The sequence below is a fragment of the Myotis myotis genome, unplaced genomic scaffold (assembly GCF_014108235.1).
Source record: "Myotis myotis isolate mMyoMyo1 unplaced genomic scaffold, mMyoMyo1.p scaffold_m19_p_18, whole genome shotgun sequence".
Taxonomy (NCBI): domain Eukaryota; kingdom Metazoa; phylum Chordata; class Mammalia; order Chiroptera; family Vespertilionidae; genus Myotis; species Myotis myotis.
In genome coordinates this window covers 41,922,901-41,948,280 of record NW_023416322.1, presented here as the reverse complement: position 1 = coordinate 41,948,280, position 25,380 = coordinate 41,922,901, and the positions used below count along the sequence as shown (strand labels likewise).

Here is a 25,380-nt window from a genome sequence, read left to right as displayed (position 1 = left end):
TATATACTGCTTGTACAAGCTTTAAAACCTAAATCTTTTTTTAAAATATATTTTTATTGATTTCAGAGAGGAAGGAAGAGGGAGAGAGAGAAACATCAATGATGAGAGAGAAACACTGACCGGCTGCCTCCTGCACGCCCCACACTGGGGATCGAGCTGGCAACCCAGGCCTGTGCCCTGACCGGGAATGGAACCCTGACCTCCTGGTTCATACGGTCAACGCTCAACCACCGAGCCCCGCCGGCCGGGCAAAACCTAAATCTTAAAGTTTAAAAAAACGAAACGAAAACAGTGGCACTGCATGAGCAGCAGCTGGGGCCCTTTCTCGCCACCCCCGACGTCTGCAGGGAAACTGTGTGTGAAGAACTCCGTGCCCGGAGGCCTGGTTGCCGAGTTTGTAAGGAGGGAAATTCCGACAAACGGGGCGGGCTCCTTTCCTCAGAACTTTCCTACAAACTTTCCCACCAAGTCTCCTATGTTCCCCCACGTGGCTCAAATCAACTTTTGTAAAAATTCGGGGGGGGGAAAACCACGAAAAAAAGCACTCCGAGCTGATTATCACCCTCTCTCCCATACTGTTAACCAAAGGTGCAGGCGACGCGCAGTACACATCCTCCTGGGCCACCTGGCGAGCTCCCGTCCCCCACGCCCTCCCACACCCCTGGCCACGACCCAACGCTCCGGATCCCACGCACGGTATCCAGAGGCTGCTGAACCCAACTTGTCCAAAAATGGTGTCTTCCTCTACTAAATAAAGAACAAAAATAACAAGTTTCATATTTCGGGGCCATTTTTTCCCCTAATCAAAGAGAGATTTAGACCTGACCAGTAATCCTCAAAACTGTCAAGGACATAAAAAAATAAGGATAATTTGAAAACAACTGTATCGGTCAAGAGGACCTAAGGAGACATGAGAACTACATGTACTATGTTATTCTGGACAAAACCCTCGATCAGAAAGGAGGACTAGGTAGAAATGAGAACATCTGAAGCAACTATAGGCTCAGTTAATGATAATGTTTCATTAATTGGAACAAATGTGCTAAAATACGAATGTTAACAGGGGAAACTGCGTGCAGATGCATATGGGAATTCTCTGCACAATCTTCACAATTTTTCTGTAAATAAAAAACTGCACTAATAATACAGTTTTAAAAAGAGATTGTGGAAGGTACTTAATGCTATGAAACTCACACATCTATTTTGCCTTTGGCTTGGTTTAAAATCCTTTCAAAGGTCTTTGAAACCATACACTTGGCTCCCGTGAGTGACCTCAAGCAGAAATGCAGTTATTAGAGACTACAGACCACTGATGACGATAAACAACAATCACCTTCAGTATTTATTGACACTCTGGTACATTCCCAGCACTCTGCCCGCCTTTCTATTTATTCTTTATCCACACTCATCTTATGTAAGACGTACGGCACTCGATAAAAAAAAAACAAAAAAACTTTTCGGCACAAGAAGAGACAATTAAATGCCTCATGATCTGAGAAAATAAGAGGTGAACGAGGCAGAGCCCCGGTGGCCCAGGCGGTGACGTTAGCAGAAAAAGGCTTTAAAATAATCTTGATGACAATTCAGGCAAAGAAAAGGCAAACCAGATAGATGAAACCACGCAAAACATAACCAGGATACTGAAATCTGTTTTAAGAGAATCAAACTGCCATTCTGCAAAGGAATAACACATTTAAAAATAGACTTTAATGCATACTTTTAACGGTATTCGCAATGATTTAACTGCATTTGTCATATTCAATGTGTCTCCTTAGCAACCAAGACACGTCTGACACGTGAGAATGGCTCTTCCGTGCACATTTTCTGAATGCGTCCGAGGAGTGTGTTGTGAAGGGCAGCGGATAAGCAAGGTGACCTGGGCGGAAAGGTTAAATAATCTGCCAAAGGGTCACACAGCCTTAACGGCAGAGCTGGGATTCACAGCCGCCTGCCTGACCCGTGAAGGCCCGGGAAGATGCCGATACTCAAGCGCCTGTCCCACTCCTGGGACAGCAGATCACCGACAATGAAACCGTTTAGTGGCTCTTCAACACGCCGGCGACTCCACGTCTCACCTTACACCGAAATAAAATTGTCGGAGGCCTCGAAAACTTTAAAAATTAGTAAGAATGACTGAGGGCTTCACAAATAAGCAGCACCATAGCAATTTCTGGGAACGTCCAACGCCTGCTCCCCGACATCGAGACGCCGGGACCAGAGGGAAGAAGTCACGTCGGACTGCGGTGTAGCGTCCGCTCGGCATGGGCGGCCGTGGAAGCGATTCTGGGGAGACAGGGCTCCGGTGCGCGGGAAAGGCGTGCGGGGCACACTCCAGAGTGTCCAGAAACATCTGGTGCGACCGCGTGGCAATCTGGCGACGTCAGTGCATTCTCTCACCGAGGAAGTGACGATTCCAAGACAGTTGGGAAAAGTGTTGGCACCGAATTACGAGAATCCTGACTCCCGACCAGAGGGGCGGGTTTGGGCACTTTTTAACAGGAAGGTGTCAGCATTAAGGGACCAGCCGGGAAGACAGTTGTACAGACGCCCTGGCTGGTCTGGCTCAGTGGATAGGGTGTCACCCTGCGGACTGAAGGGTCCCAGGTTCGATTCCGGTCAAGGGCACATGCCTGGGTTGTGGGTTGAATCCCCAGTAGGAAGCGTGCAGGAGGCAGCCAATCAATGATTCTCCCTCATCATCGATGTTTCTATCTCTCTCTCTCTCTCTCCCTTCTCTGAAATAAATAAAAATGTATATATTTGAAAAAGATGATTGCACAGATAATGTGGAAATTCTCCGAAATGGAGTGAAATGACAGGAATGTAAAGACAGGATGGTATCAGAAAGGAAAGCCTCGCCGCGCCACAGAACAAGACGCGCGTGGCCATGGCTGAGCCTTCACCATCGTCCTCACGAACAAGCGTGGAGACGTGGCAGGGAACATCCTCCCCCCCCCCCCCCCCCACCGCCCGGGGATCTGTGTGCTCCGAGCCAGAGCCCCAGAAACCCACGCGAAAGGGAGCACCCATCAGCTCTGCCCACGGACCCGTCACAATCCATAGGAATTCTTTCCTCTCCCGGGAAGTGGGCGGTTCCCCGCGCCCTGGCCTGTGAGCCCCAAGCCTTTCTCAGAGGAAAGGCCCGCACAGCGACACGTGGAGGGCCCTTCAGAGCCCCCGGCCGCCGCCTCCACACTCAGACCCACTTCACCCGGCGCCTTTGTTATTCCATCGGTCGCCGGCGTCTGGCCTTCCCCTGGGGGAAGGGCACGGAAGGGCCTGTTCGGAGGGATCTGGGCGAGGAGGAATCTTATGCCTAAGTCTGAGGAATTGTACCCCTTCGCTAAACAAACACTGAAAAGGCAAAAAAAAAATAAAAAATGTTGGTTATGTTTTGCTGTGTGTGTATCAACACAAAAGAACAGGCACTGAACATTCTCCTGTCCACTAACTTACCCATCAGCTTCTCTGTCACTCACTGGGGCTTTCAAATCACGCGCTAAGGTACAAAACATGGGCCAGGTATGCAGGTTGTTTTCAGGTAACTTTTACTTTTGCCGGACAGTGTGGCTCAGTGGTTGAGCATAGACCCATGAACCAGGAGGTCTCAGCTTGATCCCTAGCAGAGGGCGTGCAGGAGGCAGCTGATGGATGATTCTCTCTCATCATTAATGTTTCTCTCTCTCTCCCGCACTGCCTGTCTCTCTGAAATCAATAAGAATATATTTTAAAAATTCAACTAAGTTGTATATCTTTCTAAAAAGTAACCAGAATTATGGCTTAAATATTATTCTTTTTTTACCTGAACAGACAAAAATGAACACAGACTAATGGGGCATTTGGTGGCTAGGATCTGAAGTAGAAATTTAGCGTCTGGATGTATTTTTAAACTTCATCTCTCTCTTCTGAAAGATGCGGTACTGAAAACAAAGCAACATCACACGTGACTCAGGAAAGAATGGAGAATGACTCCCTCTCTGATTTAATTTAAAATACACTGGAAAAAACAACATGTGCTGATTACCAAGATTCAGCCACACAGAGAAAAATGGTGGAGGCTTTTGTTGTTTCTTTGTTTTTAAAAAATCATTTGTTAATTTAAACAGCAAAAATATTCAAGTCAAATTGTTAGTTGAGTTTTAAAAATAAGTTTATATTCCCAGTAACAAATGCATGTAATAGCAAAGTTATAAATCGGAGGAGAGAAAGAGCTCAAGACAATCTCACCCCAAATAACCTGACCCCAAACAAGACTTGAAGCAAGCCCAGTGTCTCCCGCAAAACGCCAAACGCATAAGATAATTACTTAATAAGCTCAAAATTTCCGTCTTTATGCTATTGGAGCTAGACTATAATTGAACACTCCTATTTTCTTCTATTCAAAAAAAATGAAGTCAGACTATTTTCTGACGAGAATGAGAGCTGCCCTACCTGTCAGGGTGCTGTGGTGTGTAGCACACTGGGTGATGACATTAGGGCTGATGACAGCTGTACGGCACTGTACAGTGGCTACAAACAGATGTGTCAGAGCACTCTCCCTGCCATGGACACTAATTTAAACCCATTATTCCTTTCAAAATTAGAATTAGTTTTGATGATATTAAGTTAACACTCTTCGATTTATCAAAGTCATTTTCAAAACACAAAGCTGCAGTTTCTTTATGATGACGTTATACCCTTTATCCACCATTCAAGATGTGAATAGGCCAGGCTAGTGTGGCTCAGTGCTTGAGTGTCAACCTATGAACTAGGAAGTCATGGTTCGATTCCTGGTCAGGGCACATGCCCGGGTTGCAGGCTCGAACCCCCGTGTGGGGCGTGCAGGAGACAGCCGATGAGTGAGTCTCTCTCATCATTGATGTTTCTATCTCTCTCTCTCCCTCTCCCTTCCACTCTGAAATCAATAAAAATATATTTAAAATAAATAAGTAAATAAAAATTGAAAAGGGTGTTAATAGCACTTAGAAAGCGCCCACAAATAGCACATGGGTTACTTATTTAGGGCATCATATCTGAATAGTAACTCAGAGTATAGATCGTGTACTCCTGCAGATAGTGCAGTGGGAGGCAGGCAGAAGCACACCGGACAAGGTTCCGGAACATTCAGTTACGTTACTAAGTAGTTGCATGACCCCAACAAGTCAGTTCGCCTTGCTGGGTTCCAAATTTTTATTTCATACAATGAGATGGCTCGTTAGATTACAACTTCACTTGTCTGGCTTCTGTTCCCTTGACTTTTACTTATTAACATTAAAAATATTCTAATGAGGATGTTATGTGTTTGTACCAACTATTCTTTGTCTTGATGACACTAAAGAAAAAGTTTAATTATGCAAATTAATGCAAATATGGGCCATATATCGTTGTTGTATTTTAAACATAGATGCCATTTTCAAAAGTATTTACAAAGGCATCTATTTAAATGTGTCCATATACAGACACACAACCACAAACAATGTGTTATTACTGGTTCCCAATGAAACTGGCTTACGATACACAATGAACGTCTTTCTCCTTTAGTTCTACTTGCGTTACTTTTAGTTTTTATACTGCTTGAGTTTTATAATGGCTTGACTAACAATTTGTGAGTTATAGGAAGTTTTTCAGAACTAAATATTCTTCTTTGGAAGCAAATATGAAGAAAAGCAGTTACCATTCCACATTATATTGGCTGGGATTAAAAGTAAAAATGTAATCTTTTAAAGGCCCAAAGGCATGTTTTACAAAACAGAAATGAGATAGATTTTGCTAAGCATTAATGATTCAACAGTGCACATTCATCTATCTTCTTCCCCACAACACATTAAAGAAAATGGGGCATTCTGAAAATAAGATGCCAGCCCTTCGTTTTGAAATCCTACCATTTGCCAGACTAACCTCAGGAAGTTGTAGATTAAAGCTAAAGGTTGAATTCTGAAAAATTTAGTTAATGTTGTATCAGCTGACAAATGAGGCAGAAATGAGCTTACACTTGCATTGATAATTGTAAATTAATATTTTATTATGGTCTGAACACAGCGATCCATAATTATTTTGTAGAACATTTTGTAAAACTAATTATACACTAAGAGAAAAGTTAGGGTATTTGGAAAATAAGTACAATATCTGGGAAACATCCTTACCTACTGATAATGTACATGACACAGCATAGGAGTAAGAACCCCGCAGGCCTGTCAGAGACAGATCGACAGGGTAAACAGATGGTTTGGAAACAGGCCTACACGAATCCAGAGTTAAATATGTGGCAAAGGTGGCATTTCAGAATAGTGGGGAGATATACTATATACAAACAGATATGGAACAATTAGTCATTTAGGGGGGAAAAATCCAAATCTTTCCCTCATTCGATACCAACATAAAAAATTAGCGTAGGGCCTGTCGCATGTTACTCTGTAACCTTTGGGCTCTATTTTAATTCACTATTAAATTTTGACGTATTATTTTTACTAGAAATAGACATGCTCATTGTAGAAGTATAATAATGTGGAGCTTTAGAAGAAACATGCTAATAACTTCTCTCCTCCCCTCCCTCAACCTCAATCAATGAAGGAGATTAAGTTTAAATTAAATCCTTCTAGTCCAGGTTCAGCTTATATATAAGTTGGGTTTTTTTCTAAAGAGAGTGCCATGCTATTCATATTAAGATGCCGCCTACTCTTCTTATCTTACTAAGGATATACTTCTAGATCAATAAATATAACAGCAATACAATTCTAAAACATAGTCATAACAGTCTATAAAATACAGTGTAACAGAGCTGGCCATTTTTTAAATGATGGGCCCTCTAGTTGTCTTGAGTTTTCTGTATTTCAAAACAATCCTACAATTGCCACAATCACTACTCCGTGCGTACGCTATTGCATGGTGGTGCTTTTATTTCCCTCGGAAGGACAAATAGTAAAGCGTTTCTGGCACAAGAGTATAGAAATGTTCGCAAGAGCCAAGCATTTCCCACGGTACGAGACTTCCTGTTTTCTTCCTCCTGAACGGCACAGAAGGTTACTGAACATTTTGACTTCAACAATCGGATGGGGAGGAACTGGCGTCCCGTCCTTTGACTGGCCTACTAATATTTCTGAGCAATAGGAGGACCCTTCTAATGTCATTATTAATCACTTGTATCACCTCGTCTATAATGTGTATAGCTTCTGCCCTTGCGTCGCGTCGTCTGGGCTGGCTTGTTAATCTCATTCACATTTCCAGAAACTCCTCTGATTAACAGAGAAGTTACCGGTTAGCCTCACACGTGCATGGCAAAAAAAACTTCCACTTGGTTTCATGTTTGGTGAGTTATTATGTTAAAAATACATTTTAAAATGTGCACCGCAAAATCTGCTCTTAGTCTGGAGCTTCAAAATTATCCTTAACTATGTTTCTTTTTATATGTAAAAGCAAGTCCAGGTAACATTCATCTGATGGCCTGACCGCGGATCCTGAACGTAAAGTCAAAATTATTCCACAGCCACGTTTCAAAGAACCCATCATCTTCCAAAAAGGCTCTCATATTCACTGGGTTCTTTTTACAAACTTTCATCTGCTCCAGAAATGTGTGTCCTTCCACCAACACCTCGTGGTTTTGAGCAGAGTAGCCTTACAGGGAATTTCAATATCTGATATGGCAGATCTTTGTCCTATTCTTCAGAAGCTTCTTACAAGTATTACTGATACAACAATAAACTCTGCCGGGTACTTTCACTAGGGATCTGTGCTAAAGCATCTTCCATCTCACAGGGAGTCAGGCAGTCAAGCTTTTCTCTAACGTGTGTATTACATTTATTTATCTAGATATAAAAGGCACACAAAAGCACAGAGATGCTATAAAATATGCAAATCAGTGGGAAAATCAACGCTTTCCAGTTTCATCTAACATTAAAAACAGTAACAAAAAAGATCTCCACTGTTTGAAATCTCCATTGCAAACAAGGAAACCGTTTTAAAGCAGTGACTCCCCTCCCCCTGCATTTACAGACTGACCTCAGGCATTCTTCTATAAAGCGCTGTTTGCTCAAAGGAGAACAAGCAGGAAACAGAGCCCAGCCCTCCCAGGCTGGTGACTGGGAGGCGAGCTTCCAGTGTGCGGAGAGAGGATCGCCAACAGCCCACACAGAGGGCACAGGGCAAGACTAGGGAGGCGGTGGGCGGGACAGGGGGGGGGCGGGTAGGGAGATAAAGGGTGGAAGTACCGGCCTAAACACTCCACTGAGTCACAGACACCCGCACGATGCGATGCGAGTGTCATCCTTTTCCCGAGACTAAGGCTCACGGAGTCTGGGGACCCAAGTCCCTCTCCGCCTGGGAAGGCCCCGCCTGGGCCTGGGCCGGCAGAGCGAGCTGGAAGGGCCGGCACTGCACAGGCTGATGAATCTCTCTCTTCACAAAAAGCAAGAGCCTCTGGCCTTCTAATTGCCACAGTGATTCGGCAACAACGCGCGGCTTACAAGGAAGGGCTCCTTAAGGCCCGCGAAGGCTCCTTTCCAATCAGTATCTCCGCACCCCTCCCTCCGCGGAACCCGTGGAACTCGGTCCTGAGTGCGGCGCTCCCAATCCAATGGTCTTGTCTCTGTCCTAGCCATAGTGAATTTATTACATTTCTCTTAAACCTGATACGTACATGCCCACATTTCCTGCTTTTTCAAATGCCAAATACTCTTCCTCTGTTGCAACATTAACCACACTGAATTATGGTTATTCTGTGAACATACCTGTTCTTGCTCATAGATTATGAACTACAAGAAGGCAGGTGTGTACGGTACACGGTAGATGTTCAATAAATGACAACTGCAAAAGTAGTAACTACTTATATGGTATTTACCATATTGAGTGAATAGGGAAATTAATAATTCCACATCAACAAAATATTTCCTGAGTAACTACTATCTTAGAGATTTTCACCTACAAGTGTTATTCAGCGTATACCGTGGCCTTGTAAGACAAATATTATCTTTCATAAATAAAACTAAAGAGATAAGCCCGACCTGCATGGCTCAGGGGTTGTGCATCGACCTATGAACCAGGAGGTCGCGGTTAGATTCCCGGTCAGGGCACAGGCCCGGGTTACGGGCTCGATCCCCAGTGGGGGCGTGCAGGAGGCAGCCAGCCAATCAATGATTTTCTCTCATCACTGATGTTTCCATCTCTCTCTCCACCTCTCTTCCTCTCTGAAATCAATAAAAAATATATTTTTTAAAAAGTAAAGCGATAAGTAGTTTTTCCTGCATTCACTCTAAGAGGTCAAACTGAAAATTCCACCTAGATATCAAATCCCAATAAATCTGATGATGCAGGTTAATGCCAGGACCTTTACCCCAGGAGCAGCCTCAGGAATGATTCTTTTGAAATCCTACAGCTATATAAATGTATTATTTCCCTCCTGATCGATCTCTTAAAAGCTAATTGACATACTGAGAAATGATCTTTACCTATGGAAGCCACCGGGCTGTGGGCCGCACGGGGGGTTGGTAGCATTTTAGAACGTGGGTATGAGGCCTGTGGACAGGATTCTCCCGTCCTCAGAGGAGACTTCCTCCAGGCTCTGCCCGTTTGTTAAAGGATAAGACACAACAAAAGGTGCTATTAGTTAATCATTCCATCAACCCATCATGTGCTTCCTGGGCGAAACCTGGGCTTAGCCTTACATTGATTTAAAAAACGAAACAGCATACTTAAGAGATCAAAGCTCCTTTGTCCGACTCAGGCCCGCTTCCTACGCTCTGCTTGTTTGTGATGGAGGGTGGTTTCTGTCTGCAGCTCTACCAGCCTCTCTGGCTTACTCCACGTCTTAAACAAATGAACTGAATGTTAGCAGAACGGAGCGGTCCACTCCACTCCTCCGCTGCCTCGCCGTGTGCCAGACGCTAAAACAAAGATTTTTCACAATCAGAAGCGCGCTGCGATGGTCGGTGACAGTGGCCGCCTACAAGCAGTGAGCACGCGGACGCTTGAGTCCATCGAGTCGATGAATACCTACGTCGAACCATCACTCATTTCAACAGGCGCTAATCTTTAAGACGATCAGCAACAGTATGCAGTTTCACACGCATCATATCACGGCGTGGAGGGGGCTGCTTAATGAAATGCGCCACATTTTCGCAACCTATAGAGACCACATTTCCAATTCTTTCACCCAATCTATTCAGACACGCTTTATGCTCTCCTCGCAGGTCCCATCAGGGATCTGGATCAATGGGTGCTGTGAGGTTGCGGTTGCAGACATACGTCTAAATTTACCTTGTTTGCGATGCTGGTGATGAAGGATTTGATGTCGAGATTCGTGGGGCAGCTCTTCTGACACGGGGCGTCTGCACACTTCAGGCATCTGGGAAGTCAAACAGCTGGTTAGAGAAGTCACCAAGTAGCTGAGATGATGTTCTATGTATCCTCTACCCTACACCCCGCCACAGTGAGTGAACAGCGAGGACAGATAAAACTGCACCACTTTCAGGTACAAAATCTTGTTATGCAGGAAAGTAAACATATTCTTTCCCTTCGTTCGCACCTGCAGAGATGTACAGAGTGGCAGGTGACAACCACCCCTACTCGCCTTGTTCCTCTTTAGAGTTTTGGGGGTTCAGACTTATTTAAGATCCGTCATTCAGCCCTAGCCCGTTTGGCTCAGTGATTAGAGCGTCGGCCCTTCAACTGAAGGGTCAAGGGTTTGATTCTAGTCAAGGGCACAAACCTGATCCCCAGCCTGGTTGGGACACATGTGGGAGGCAACCAATAAATGTGTCTCTCACATGGATGTTTCTCTCTCCCTCTCCCCCCCCCCCCTCCACTCTTTCTAAAAATCAATGGGAACGATATCCTCAGGTGAGGATTAACAACATAAAGAGCCATCATCCACTCACTGACCAAATCAGTTTTGTTTTGCTCCCTTACGACGCAAGTAACCCTGGAGAGTGCAATCTTTTACGATACAAGTTCTGTCTGCCTGCACACCACAATCACCACACCAAGCCAAGAGGTACCGTGCCGCATTTTACCCACTGGAGCATCCTCTCTTCCTCCCTTAACCCCCACCCCCCTTCTTTGGCTTTGGCCATCCCTCCCTGTCCAATTTCCTCATGGCTTTCACCCACACGCTACTCGCATGGCAACTGGGCTTTGTGGCAGCTGTGTGGGTGCACAGCCCATACCCCCTCCTGTCACTGACGCTTTTATCCCTCGAGGGCTGTGCCCTTGGCTGAAGAGAACAGGCTGGGCCAAGATCAAGGCCCCTGTCCGTGGCAGGATGTGTGCAGCTACAGGCCACAAGGGGCTCAGAGACCAGGCCTGGCCCCGCTTGGGGACCAGGTCCGCAGGGACCCACTGCAGGCTGGGTGGGGGCTCTGTCCCTCCAATCCCCATTCCTTCTCTTGTACAGAGGCTGGCTGTCCACCACGCCTCCCGCACACCCATCTCATCTCAGAACCTGTGCCTCCGAGCCACCTGGGAAGCCTGACCTATGCCCCAGGGCCCACAGAGGAGCCCTCGCTAGGCTGAGGGTGGGCCTGGGAACCTGAATTTTGGAGGGTAAAACCTTTTGAGATGATTCTAATGTCGATGGCTGGACCCACTTAGTGAGAATCACAATTCTATAATGACTCCTTCCGGACTGAAACTGGGAAGAATGGTCTTTAATTCGCACAACTAATGTCAGCTTGTTCATTTCCTCATTCTTTTCTTTAATAGTTAATGAGCCCGACCAACATGGCTCAGTGGTTAAGCTTTGACCTATGAACCAGGGGGTCACGGTTCGATTCCTGGTCAGGACACATGCCCGGGTTGCAGGCTCAATCCCCAGTGTGGGGCGTGCAGGACGCTGCTGATCCATGATTCTCTCTCATCATGGATGTTTCTATTTCTTTCCCCCTCTCCTTTCCACTCTGAAATCAATAAAAATATATTTTAAAAAAAGAATCAGTGGACATTAGGGAAGTGAAGGAGGGTGGATTTGGAGTTCAGGGTCACTCGAGACAAGAACCTGAGACTAGAACATGATGGGTACGTGAACCAGTGGAATGTGGTCTGGCAGAGTGAGAGGGGGAGTAGGAAAACAGTAGACCAGAGATCCAAAACGTAAGCTACCACCCTGTCTCATCTGTCAGGAGACCAGAATTCTCTGAGCATTTCACTGAGAATGAACCCTCCACGGCTCCATTGACAAAGGTGTCCGCCAGCTCATTTTCCACCCTCTTCCCTGTCCGAAGACCTGGTTCCTTTCTCAGGAGAGGACAGTGCCATCTCCTTGTCCTTCTGTTGTGTGTGGAAGAGTCTTCATTAGCCGAGCCGGTTTCTCAGTCCCTAATTAATATCTTGTTTCTACATCTGATCTCCTTTCTCTCGCCCGTGCCCTCAGCCTTCTCCCTAAATTAAATTCTACACAATGAGTACCGAAGGCTTTTCATAATCAATTGTCCTCTCCGAGCGGCAGTCATTAAGCCTCTCTGCCGTCCTGTCTCTAAACGCATTGTTAAGATTCACATCTATCATGCGGCAGCATTCCTATCTTCTCATACTTGTGATTTTCACCCTAAAACAATGTCGCCGAGTTCAAGAAGCATTGCTTGAAAGTGTGATCAGCAGCGTACGGCGTACAACAATGCAAAAAGGGCCCAATCCAGGGCCTATTCGTCCGCGACGCTGAAATGAGGCGATACTTGTATGTGTTACCTTCGCGTGAATTCATGCGCTGAGCACTAATGGTGATTTGAAGGGATGTCCTAGGATGCAATACAATAAAAGAGCTGAAAATGTAGCCAATCGTATGCCGTCTTAAATACCTCCTAATTTATTTTTTTTAAGTCACTTCAACAGCTTTTTAAATACCTGTCGCGGAGTAGAAACACAGCAACAGATAGATGGAGTGGAGTTCTCCCTAATGAAGTCACACGTTTTCTGCCTTCCCTCCACCACCCCTACCGCCCAACTGGAATAATAAGGCAATTACAAAATAAAGTTATAATGTCAGCAGGTATGAATGAGTCACATTAGTGTCCAGTGTGGGTTTTTCTAGGCTTCCAGAAAAATCCTACATTCGACCCAAACGGATTCACCCCAGCAGCCCTGACACAAGGTACGCATTTTTAGTTGTGGTTATTAAGTCTCTTTACCAGATAATTCTCCTTTTATTATGGAGCTAGTTCACAAATAACAGCTGTTGGAAATGTCAGATGTTAATGAGGCAGGGCGAAGCAGGCCTGGATTGCAGCATCCTTTTTTTTTCTTCCTCCGGTGCCATGAATATGCCGGGAATCGGCTGACTCTGATAATAACACCATCTTGCAATTCTCTAAGCGTGCGGCAGCCCTAAAGTGCATGGGGCTGCCATTAATCCCACTTATCACTCTGACGGCTCAGTAATTACACCTCCGCCGGAGCCAGGTAGTCCTAATAGAACAGCAGCCGCGGCACGGGCACGCACGCCGGCGAGATGTTTTATTAAACGTGGTGGGGGTTGATCATCCAGTGACATTCCTGTTGACCTATTTTTCTATTTGACAATAAATTATCCTTTGACCACGCCATAATAGGTATTACGGAGTGCATTTGCGGTACCCGATCGGAATGGTACCGCATCACAGCGATGGAGGTAAATGGTGTAAATAAAATAGCAGAAATGCATGTCAGACTGTTATTACCCAAATTGCTCTAAATGACTGATACGGTGAAAAATCGCAGGCACCGTACTTAGGGGAATATGTCAACAATTATTGCAAACCACAGTTCCACGTACATTTTTTCCCTTCGAAGTAACGTTTAAATGACTCGTCTTTATCTTCCGTCATTTAATTCGCCTTCTATGTCTCAACATTACTCTGTTATAAGGTAGTTTATTTTTAAATGTGTCGCAAAGGGGGAGAGTTAATTCAGATAAACCATGATGTAATATTTTTAATCCCCAAATAATTACATTTGTACGAAGAGGAGCATATTAGATGATGTTTGAGAGCAATGATTAGATTTTTTACTCGTGATAAACTTTTCTCATTTCCATTGTTAGTAGAGAGCATCGCAATGGATTTCATCAAAAGCAAAATATAGAGTCCTTAATAGTGTTAACTCTTCATGATTCAATCTGCCCATTAAAAAATTTGTATAAAACATTAGTACTGCTACTTACGGGACAACAATCATTGGTGATATATTGATCAAGGCTCTTTCTCTAGGGAAAGAGGGCCAAGATCCCTGTTCCCAAATGCCAGTGGGGCTGTACAGTTTTATTCCACAGCATGACACCCAAAACATGAGCACGAGGAAGAATGGCCAGCACTCCATCCCTCACACATCAAGGAGCTGGTGTCTGGGTCTGCTATTGTAATGTATCTGCAACAGCTGGAATTGCAACCTACACTTGCTAAGGAGTTCTCTAACCCATGTGTTTAAATAAGAATTTTTCAGTTAAAAAAAATCACAAAATCTATTTGAAAACCTTAAAACTTCACACTGTATTTTCTTTGTTTTTGTTTTGCTAGACTTTGGTTCAATCAAGTCAGCCCTGCTCATCACGCTAGGTATCTGTATATATAAAAGCCTAATATGCAAATTGTCCCTGCGGGAGTACAACCAGGAGACTAATTGCTCGTTATAGCATGCGCTGACCACCAGGGGGCGGCATGAAATGAAGGAAGGCCCAGGCCGGCAGCCAAAAGGCCCCAGTCAGCCCTGATCGCTGGCCAGGCCTAGGGACTCTACCTGTGCATGAATTTTGTGCACCAGGCCTCTAGTAATCTATATGAGTCTGTATGTAATCAAACTGGGCAAGTTAGTGTCCACATTAAAAAATTAAAATGTTTTCCTCATATTGATGCATTTCCTCAGATCATTGTTCAGCTCCTTCATTGGGAATGTGTGAGTAAGCGAGAGGTGGCATTTGGGTGTAGGGTCTAACTTCCCCACCCTAAAACCACCACGTACGTAGCTATGTAGTCCAATGTCTTCTCCCAACTCAGCAACATTTCTCTGGAACCTGAGCCAACGTGAGCATCTACAGGTTGAAGGGAAGAAGAGTGACTAGAGGCAGGGAGGTTACATCACCCACGTGTCTGAGTTCCCCAGCTTGGTCCCCTGTAGCCAGATCCCGTCATAACAAAAGGGCCCAAGAATGATGGTTGGTCTCTTTAAGACACGACGGAACTAATGCAGTGTTCCAATATGTTCAACAGTCAAAATCCACTCTCAGTTTGGAAACAGCCCAAGTGCCCAACAGTAGACAAGCGGATTAAAAAGCTGTGGGACATTTACACCGTGGAATACTATGCAGCTGTGAAAAAAGGGTCTCTTACCCTTTGGGACAGCGTGGATGGACATGGAAACTATTATGCTCAGTGAAATAAGCCAAGCTGAGAAAGACAGATATCACATGATCTCACTTTCTGTGGAATCTAATGAACAAAATGAATTGACCAATAAGATAAAACCCAAAGCATGGAGGCATGAAACAGACTGACATAGCTTGGTGTGGGGTTGGGAGGACGAGAAGAGATAAAACAAAGAACTTACAGGTATAGCCCACGGACTCGGGCAACAGGAGAGGGAAGACCCGAGGGAGGGAGTTGGTAAGAGCCAGGAGGAGGGGGGAGAAGGAGAAGAAATGGGAGAAATCTGTGATACTATATACTATATACTATATATATATCCCACGTTCAAAGGCTGTTAAATCGCATTGTTTACCCGCATCTTCAGAAAAAAATCACTTCTACTGTGGTGGTAAACAACCTGCTTCCCTGTTTATCATGGTCTGGCCCTCTAGCAACTTCAGCGCGAAATTATCGCTAATCTGCCTACAAACGTCAGGTGGACATAATAATCTGGCCACTCAGTGTATATATAAAAGCCTAAGTGACCATTCAACCGTACGACAGGTAGCTATGATGCGCACTGACCACCAGGGGGCAGACGCTTGACGCACAGGCATGGAAACATGGAACAGACTGAGAATCTCAGAGGGAAGGGGGGAGGTGGGAGGGCGGGAAGAGATTAACCAAAGATCTTATATGCATACTAGAGGCCCAGTGCACAGATTTGTGCACCAGTGGAGTCCCTCGGCCTGGCCTGTGGGGGTCAGGCCGAAACTGGCAGTCTGACATCCCTCGAGGGGTCCCAGATTGCAAGAGGGCACAGGCCAGGCCGAGGGACCCCACCAGTGCATGAATCCGTGCACCAGGCCCCTAGTGATCAATAAAAAAAATAAGAGAGAGAGCCATTCTCAGCTTCCATAATTCTCCCCGCTTCTCTGTGACACGGGTTCTTTCTGGCTCGGGGGTATTTGGAACTGACTCTGAATATTTCTGATGTGCGTCTTGGCCCGGCTTCCACATCTGCTGCGCTCCAAAGCTGTGGCAACATCATTTACAGTCACTGCATTTTTTATGCTGTGCACCGTTCTGCCTTTCAAACATGCCAATGACGTTCATGTTTAGGGCCCTTAATATGTACCTGGAGGTACAGGTTAGCACCAAAACATAATGTTTCAATAGATCTACTTACTAGAAATGTCCCTTCACCTGTGGGCGCTTTGAGACACTGCAAAAGAAACAGCATTTAAAACAGCGCACACTTCACACAAGCAACAGTCATGCTATTCTGCTGGGTGATCTTGCCCGCGAGTCTAGGAATAATGTGTAAAGGACATTTCCAGCCCTGACCAGCGGCCAACAGTTGGCTGAGCTTTGTCCCCGGCACCCGAAGGTCACCGGTTCCATTCCCTGGTCAGGGCACATGCCTGGGCTGCAGGCTTGATCCACAGCAGGGGGCGTGCAAGAGGCAGCCAATAGATGTTTCTCATGTCAATGTTTCTCCCTCTCCCTTCCTCTCTCTCTAAAATCAATAAAGATGTATCCAACAAGCAAACAACGTTCCTACAACCTTTCTGTAGTCTGTGTCAGAGAATTATTAAGGGTGTGTCCCCGAGGAAGAGCCTACAGGATGCAACTAGTAAATTAAACCAGGCTTTCCTTCATCCCTGCTCTGCCCAGTACCTCCTGCACTTCCGTACCCTGAAGGCCCATGTCAGGCACGTGCTCCCTTCCCCTCTCACCGTCTGTCACCTGGTGAGATGGTAACGAGGTATTTCTTACCCTGCAGTGTAGGGTCGCACTTTCCCCTGACCAACATGCTCCCTATGTGCACATATGGTCTTTCTAATAACTGATCAAGGACCTGTATTTCATAAGCCACTGTAACTGGAATGTTTCTATACACATCACACACAGACCCGTTACAGAGATCAGCAGTCTAGTTAGCATGGAGCCATTCTCAAAACCCCAGTTTCTCCATGCATTTCGCAGCCCAACCTCCCGTTTCTGGTTGAACTACAAGCAGCCACGTGTGATTTTCCCGAGCCGGCATGTGGCTGCCGGGAACCACGTGGCGCCCCTCCCATTCTGACCACCTGCTCCATGAGGCTCAATCTACTTCTGGTCCTTTACAGCCCTTGGAGGGATGCGGGGACGGGCTGACCGTTTCTATGACAGCTTTCCTGCTCCTCAGCAATCCCATCTCGCCGGCACCATTCCCCGGCGGTGTCGGAACGTCCCTGATTTATATCGAGAATCCTCCCGGCATCTTAGAGAAAAGATGGGGTTCCTTTGAGCATCTCCCTATGCTGTGCGGATCGCCTTCTGGAATGTGGGAACACCTGTTGTATGTTCATCTTCATGTCAGCGGCGCCCGCTGGGAAGGGATGCAGATGAGGCATCGGGGCGCTAAGAGTCAACTTTCCAGCAAATTTCAAAACCCAAAAGCTGTATATAGTTTATGACTTCTTTGCGGGCAGTTTCAGAAATATCAGAGTAAGCTTGACGTAGAGATTTTTATCTTGTTTCTAATAAAGATGTAACGGAGAAACAGGATCCAATAGGTAAGCCATACATGGGCTATTTATCACGATATAATTCCTAGATTTACGGCATATGCTGATTATGAAAAAAAAAATGTTTGTGTAAATCTGGAAACCTACTTAAGGGCATGTAGACTAAGATTTTGGATAGATTTGACTTTATAGAATGCTATGTTATTTACATTTCTTTGCAATGAGCAAGTGTGACATATAATTGAAAAATAAAAGACAAGACGTGGATGTGTTTGGCAACTAAAATCACGTTATCCTGTGGATTTTTATTGTTTGACTTTGGTCATTAGAATTGACCCGGTGAAAGAAAACCCACGATGCCCCGACATTCTTTTCCTCTCCCCCACAAAGCTCCTACGGCAGCCGTGGGCAAACTACGGCCCGCGGGCTGGATCTGACCCGTTTGAAATGAATAAAACTAAAAAAAAAAAAAAAAAAAAGACCGTACCCTTTTATGTAATGATGTTTACTTTGAATTTCTATTAGTTCACACAAACACTCCATCCATGCTTTTGTTCCGGCCCTCCGGTCCGGTTTAAGAACCCATTGTGGCCCTCGAGTCAAAAAGTTTGCCCACCCCTGTCCTACGGTCTTACAAAGGATCGTCCACAGTTTCAGTAGGATGAGCACATGGAACAGACTTCTGAGTCGCTGGTGGCCACAGAGCAGAGGGTCAGGGCTGGCCAAAGAAATAGAGTCAGTGCCGGCACGGAGCACAGGGACTCACCGTCATTTATTCATTTATTCATTTATGTTTGCTAATCCTCACCCAAGGGTATTTTTTTTCCATTGCTTCTTAGAAAGAGAGTGGAAGGGAGGGAAGAAGAGGAAGAGAGACGGAGAGAGAAACATCAGTGTGAGAGAGGCACATCGATTGGTTGCCTCCCGCACGCACCCCAACTCAGGGCTTGGCGTGAACCACAACCCAGGTAGGTGCCCTTGATCGGGAATCGAACCTGCGACCCTTCAGTGTGCAGGTCCGCACTCTAACCCCTGAGCTGCGCCAGCCAGAGCATGGGGACTCACTGATGATAGGAAAGTAACCATGTAGGAAACTACTTGGCCTTAACATGATGAGAGGACATACACCAATAACAGGCTTTAGAAAGAAAGGAATGTACCTGCATCTCAGCGCTGTAAATGTTATGGCGGAGTAGAAACAAGTCCATGTAGAATGATTTATTGAAATGCTACCGGGTCCTGAGTTCTGTGCTGGTGGCGGGGAGGAGTCACGGACACGCACAGAGGACACCAGGCTCACTGCATGGGAGAGAGGCCTTTGTCCGGTTGTGTTTTTCTCTCTGCATGTGCAGCAGGGGTTGCAATATTTTGGGTGCTGACAGCACAGATTCGCAGAGCGACCGCCAGGCTGGGTTTCCTGCCCGTTGGAACGGCGCCATCTGTGGAGCCCAAACAGAGCTGTCCAAGGTGTTCCTCCAGGAAAAGGAGGCCACTCGCCCATTTTTGAAGTAAAAAGTACCCCCCCACACACACCCACATTTAAACTAAATTAAATTTCAAGTTACATGTGCCTCCCTTTTACTTATCTAAATCTATCTTGATCACCCCAAGATAAAGAGAAGTGTCTCCAGCACGGACATTTTTTAAGTTTCATACAGTCCTGGCCGCCCTTTTAGAATAACCGGCCTCTGACCCTGACATTCTCCTGCTTAGGAGGAGGGGTTCTGCCCAGCCGGTGTGGCTCGCTGGCGGAGCATCTCTTGCTATTCTGGACCCAGCATTTTCGTGGAGGTAAATGACCTACAGGAATCATGAAGCTAACCTTGCCAGGAGGAACGCCAGGCAGACGAAATACAAACAAGGAGAAACAACCTGTAGAAACACCACAGACATGAGTCATGATAGAGGCAATAAAAATACACGCAACGTCTATGCTCATGACCCAGCCGCAAACAAGTGTCACGATTCAACACTTGGAACATTCTGTTTTGTGGCCAAAATAGTCAGTAAGCCCCGAAATGCAGCTGCTGTGCCGGCCACTCCGGCCTCCCACCAGGTTCTGGCGGAAAGACGCGGCCACTATTGCAGTCCTGGGGCATTGGCTGCCCGAGCCGACGCCGGGCGGCACAGGAAGAAGATGCAGAAATTCCAGGAAATTAATGACTATGAAAGAAAACAGATAAGAGTATAAATGTTTAATCTTCTCCATTTAAACCACATCTTAAGATGGACCGGGTTTCAGGCAATAACGCTGCTTGGGAAAATGAACGAATGGGGCGGTGCTCTGATCACTATCAGGAGGCTTTTGGAAAAAATAAAATTAGCTCAGAAGCCAAAGAACACACTGTTCAGAAATGATATCTTGAGCACAGTCATCCGCTTAATATGACAGACACTCTAAAAACAGAAAAATAAAGCAGCGCAGGGCAAGGAATATATATACTTTTAAAAATGGGAAATCCTATCGACAAGGCTTCTAATAAAACGGTTACGACACAGACGATGCTGCCATCGTTACACAGGTTAGTGTAAGAAAGGCAGGTGAGGGGTGGGACTAGAACTCACGGGTGTTGTGGCCTGTGAAATGAGAACGCAGTATTTCCTTTGTCCCTGCTTCCCTCCCCCCTTTTTCCATCGGCCGATATCCAGAGAGCATTTCCTGGCTGGGGATCTGGCCAGGTGCTAGAGAGACCAAGATGAGCGGGACAGGAGACAGGCTCTGCCCTTAGGAAGCTCACAGTGAAGCTGGCCGGCGTGGCTCAGTGGTTGGGCATTGACCCATGAACCAGGAGGTCACGGTTCGATTCCCCGTCAGGGCACATGCCCGGGGTTGCAGGCTTGATCCCCAGTAGGGGGCGTGCAGGAGGCAGCCAATCGGTGAATCACTTTCATCACTGATGTTTCTCTTTTCTCTCCTTTCCTCTCTGAATCAATAAAACTATTTTTTTAAAAAAAGAAGCTCACAGTGAAGAAGCCATAGAAATGCACACACATCCTCAGGTACAGAACAGGTGAGAGATGGACAGATGCGCCCCGAGTCTAGAGGTGCCCCCATCTCTTCGTCCTTCCACCTTCACGGCCCATGAGAATGATAAAGATACAAAGCATGCGTGTGTTTCTTCAGGGTGTGTGGGGGGATCCTGTGGGCAGGCCAAGTCATATGGGGCTTCACCGAGATACTGAACCTAAGTGACTAAGAGCATTGGTTACCACCCACTGGAAGTGGCACAGAGCTCTCTGCCCAACAGCATTCAGCGTCACCTCCCCTGCAAATAGGCCATCCATCTCTCTGATTCCACCCACACCCCACGCAGTAGGTTCCCATCACCACCAGTACCGGCAGCGACAACAGAGTGTGATGGATTCTGGATGTAAATCCAGCGCCAGCACCTACTGGCTTTGTGATCTTAGACGGTTCTTTCCACACTCAGTGTCCCAGCTTCCTTGTTTCACTGGCCAATTATAGGCTAGACACCATATCATTACAGAGAGGATTAAATAAATTAATACGCGGGGAACGCGTGCCGCCTGCCAGAGTGTGTGCTCAATAACGGAAATCACGGTTGCGAGTTGTGCGTGTTATTTATTATCCGGTCCGTGGCAAACACGGCGGCGTAAATGAGCGCTGTTTTCCAATAGCTGCTGGGAAGGACACGCTGTAAAATAATGACGGCCACACCGGTGACGGGGAACATTGAAGGGCGTAATTAAGATGAGCCCCGACAGCCATGCCAGGCCCGTAGCAGCTGCTCAATAAATGAGACCCAGGAAACCGTGTGAAAAATGTCTCCGTCTTCCAAGCTAGAGCAGGGGAGCGTGGGGAGCGCGGGAGGGAGGCCGCAGCATCGCAGACAACAATGAACTGTGTAAGCGTAAGAGAGCCTAGGAGACCCAGCAGGTAACATGTGGGCGCCGTGTGCATCCACAGTTTGTAACAGCAGCAGCAGCTGACCCTAAACTTTTAGGGCTCCAAGCAGGCCCGCCGGGCGCCTCGGGGAGCAGGGACTGGGCCACTGTGGCCTCATTTCTCCCAACGACCTCGTCCTCAGGTGGCTAATGGATTTGATGGGACGGCGTCGGCCCCCTAGCCTGTGCTGGGCAGTGAGTGTGGGTGAAGGGATATGGGGGCCCGACAAGAGGTTCTGGAGCCCCACGTGTGGGGTGGCAGTAGGGGTGGCTGGGGGATGACACTTCTCTCACAGCAGCTCTCGGACACAGGCTGGCTGCCTCCTTTACTTGCAAATGTAAAATGGGTGTGTTTCCAACAGGCGGATGTGCTTCAGATGATGAGACACCCAGATCTGCTACTTTAAACAGAAAGAGAAACTTACTTTTGAAAATAATTTGAGAGAATAAATTTTCCTTATGCACTGCCATTTCATTGAAGCTGGAAAACGTCACATCTTCCTGAGATATACATATATGCGTGTATATATATATATATTACATACACACACACACATATGTATATCTCAAGTGTGAGTGGGGACTCACGCAAATCAATAAAGTCCCCACTCACACTCGTGAGTCCCCTGTATATTGTCTTGTGAGTTCACCACCCCAAGTCATGTCTCCCCCATCACCATTTATCCCCTTCCCTCGGGTCGCACCACGCTGCTGCCTGTGCCTGTGCACAGACACACATATCTGAAATGAACTTCTCCGGACAGTCCCACTGAGAGGAAGGTGCGGTGAAGCCAGGGGGACATGGATCTGTCCCGCGGCCGGCAGCAAGCGTTCACACAGCCTCTCTCCCCGAAGAGGTGCCGCTGCACTTCCACGCAGAACACGGCCGCGCAGGATCCATTTGGGGAATGCCATGCACACGCAGTATTTTCGGTTCAACAAACTATATATTGTTTCCCTTCTCCTGCCTGTGCTCTTGCACTTTCCGCAGTACAAATGCCTGAGTCCCCACTCACACTCGCCACCAGACGAACCCCGGGGCCCTCTCCTGAGAGGCTGTGCTCCACCCCCACCTCCCCCGCTGAAAGGTTACTTAAGTCTTTGAATCCCCACATTCTCACGCTACCCTGGAACCCTTTCAACTAAAGGTATCCTCAAGTGGCTGATGGGTCCCAGGGGACATTCACTCATTCAACAAACACAGGTTGGAGTTCCATTTCAGGAGGGAGGCCCCAGGAACATGCCGGCCAGTGAAGCAGACACAGTCCCTTCTGTAGCTCGGGGTTAACAAACAAGGGATAAAAGAAGTTATTTCCTTTGTTGTTAACTTCTCCCTCATACCATGAATATACATTTTAAAGTGTTCTACGCAAATTTGCACTGCTTTTTTTCTCTTACAGCTTCCGGTTAATATATCCGAAACTTAAAAACGGTGGGTTTAGTCACTCACAGACGTGTCACCGGAGGATCCGATTTTGCAATTCTTGTATGTAGTCCCACCGAAGTGTGTGACACTTAAGCTTTTTACTTTTTTCTTAAAGGAGCTCAATACACCGCCGGCCTCACTGTCACCCAGCGGGAGGAGATGGGAGGCTGAGCCTGCTGTTGCTTTTTCCATCATCCGAAGAGGTGCGGGTTAGGGTACGTTAATAAAGTGAGCAAGGCAGCCTCTGTGAAATATGGAGAGAAGGCGTATAAATCACAGAATAGAATCACGAGGTTTGGGGACTGTAACAGGCACTGTATTTACAGGCAATTCTCATTCTGAACGTTGCCAGGAAGGCTGAACTGGAAGTCTCATGCCTGCGGGAAATTTCCGGCGTTTTTAATGGGCATGATGGACTTCATTTTTCTTGACTATTCAAGCCTGCCAATTGCTATAAAACAATAAAAACAACAGCAAATGAGCATCGCATGGAGAGGAAGATAAATTGTGATAGCATAGAGCAGGGACCAGGGGAGTCCTCCAGCCAGGGCAAACTTCGAGGAGGAGGAGGAGGAGGAGGAGGAGGAGAGGAGGAGAGGAGGGGAGGGGAGGGCAGGGGAGGGATGGGGAGGAGCAGGCAGAGGAAACAGGTGTGCAGATGCCAGGAGGGGCAGGAGGCTCAGCGGGTGAGGTTCTGAAGGAGAACCACGGAGCCTGGAGCAGGAGGGGGTGGGGGAGGCTGACAGGGGAGAGACGGCTGATCCAGTCTGTACTTCCTGCAGGTGCTCAACAAATGTGTGTTGAATAAACAAATGCGCAATAATAATAATAAAGAGAGGGCTGTGCACTTGCCGAATTTTGAGGTTTATATTATTCCTATCTTGGGAAAATTAGAATTTTTACAAGGTAATTTACTTCCCATTACTACAAATAGGAATATTTTTGCCTTGTTAAGACGTCCCCCTTTCCATATATTTAAAAGCAATTTGGAGAGCTATAACTCAGTATTAAATACAGCATATATAAAGTATTTATGATGCAGCTAACAAAAAAAAAAAGAAAAACAGGCATCTCACATACATCTGCTTCCCTTGGAAACATTTATAATATTTACAAAGTTTCACTGCAGATTCCACAGGGATGTAGACTGTATAACCTCTTCAGGGGGAAAAAAAATGATCATTGTCCAAATAGCCTTCCCAAATGAACGCCAAAAAGGCCGCTCCAGCTCTAACCACTTCCTTTGTTTGTACAACTGCCTTCCCATGATGCACCTGCCCGGGAAAAAGGAACACCTGACCGTCTCCTTTACAGACTTCGCCCAACACAAAGCGACCCAGCCGGGAGGCAGAAACACCTCGAGAAGCTCTGGGGATAAAATCCGGAACTGCCCCGTGCATGGAAAGAGCCCCGGACACAGGAGGCTTTCTGATTTCCGAGAGGAAAGGAGAGGGAGAGAGATGAAAACATCCATGATGAGAGAGAATCACGGATGGGCTGCCTCCTGCACGCCCCACACTGGGGATCGAGCCTGTAACCCGGGCCTGTGCCTTGACCGGGAATCGAACCGTGACCTCCTGGTTCCTAGGGCGATGCTCAACCCCTGAGCCACGCGGGCCGGGCTCCTGTTCTGTTCCTGACAGATTATAAAACCCTGATGAGATCCATTCGCCAGCTCAGGCCTCAGCCCTTGTTTCCAAAGTGCCTTCTAACATAAAAGGACCATCACCCGGCCTCCTCTTCACATGTTTCTCAGCTGTTAGGAGATTGCATGAGCAAAAACACCTTACAGTGTAATAACTCTCTGAGCATTTCCTTGAAAAGGAGAGAAATAAGCCTTTCAATACATGCACATAGTTTGAACCCAATAAGTTTCTCAAATGTTAGGAGATCATGAGAGCAAAAAAAATAAAAAAAAACACCTTAAAATGTAAACCACTGAACATTTCCTTGAAAAGGGAGGAAATAAATCTTTCAATACAGGGAACACAGTTTGAACCTAATAGTGAGACAGACCTCTCTCGAAATGTCAGGAGCCGTGTGGAAACCCTCACTTGAAAAGCAATGTGAAGACTGTAAAGGAACTTATCCCACAGCAATAAAAATGGTAAAGCGCCTGACAGCCCTGGCCTCGTCCAAAAATGTTCAGCTACGTTAAGTGACGAGGGTACAGAACGTGTCCAGCTTTTCCACTCAGTATTTCCCGACTTAATTTTGGATGAAGTCCCGAGAAAATCCACTTCCTTCCGTCTGCAGG

At 46.4% G+C, this 25,380-nt stretch overlaps 1 protein-coding gene across 4 annotated transcripts in view; it reads right to left on the bottom strand.

Annotated features, from left to right (window-relative positions):
• The window catches only part of DPYD (dihydropyrimidine dehydrogenase), a 351,367-nt gene that overhangs the window by 234,302 nt on the left and 91,685 nt on the right, over positions 1 to 25,380 (bottom strand). For all 4 annotated transcript variants that reach the window (XM_036344651.1, XM_036344652.1, XM_036344654.1 and 1 more), the window contains exon 4: positions 10,228 to 10,315. In XM_036344651.1, the coding sequence (XP_036200544.1) occupies positions 10,228 to 10,315 (88 nt within the window). The remainder of the gene's footprint in view (positions 1 to 10,227; positions 10,316 to 25,380) is intronic.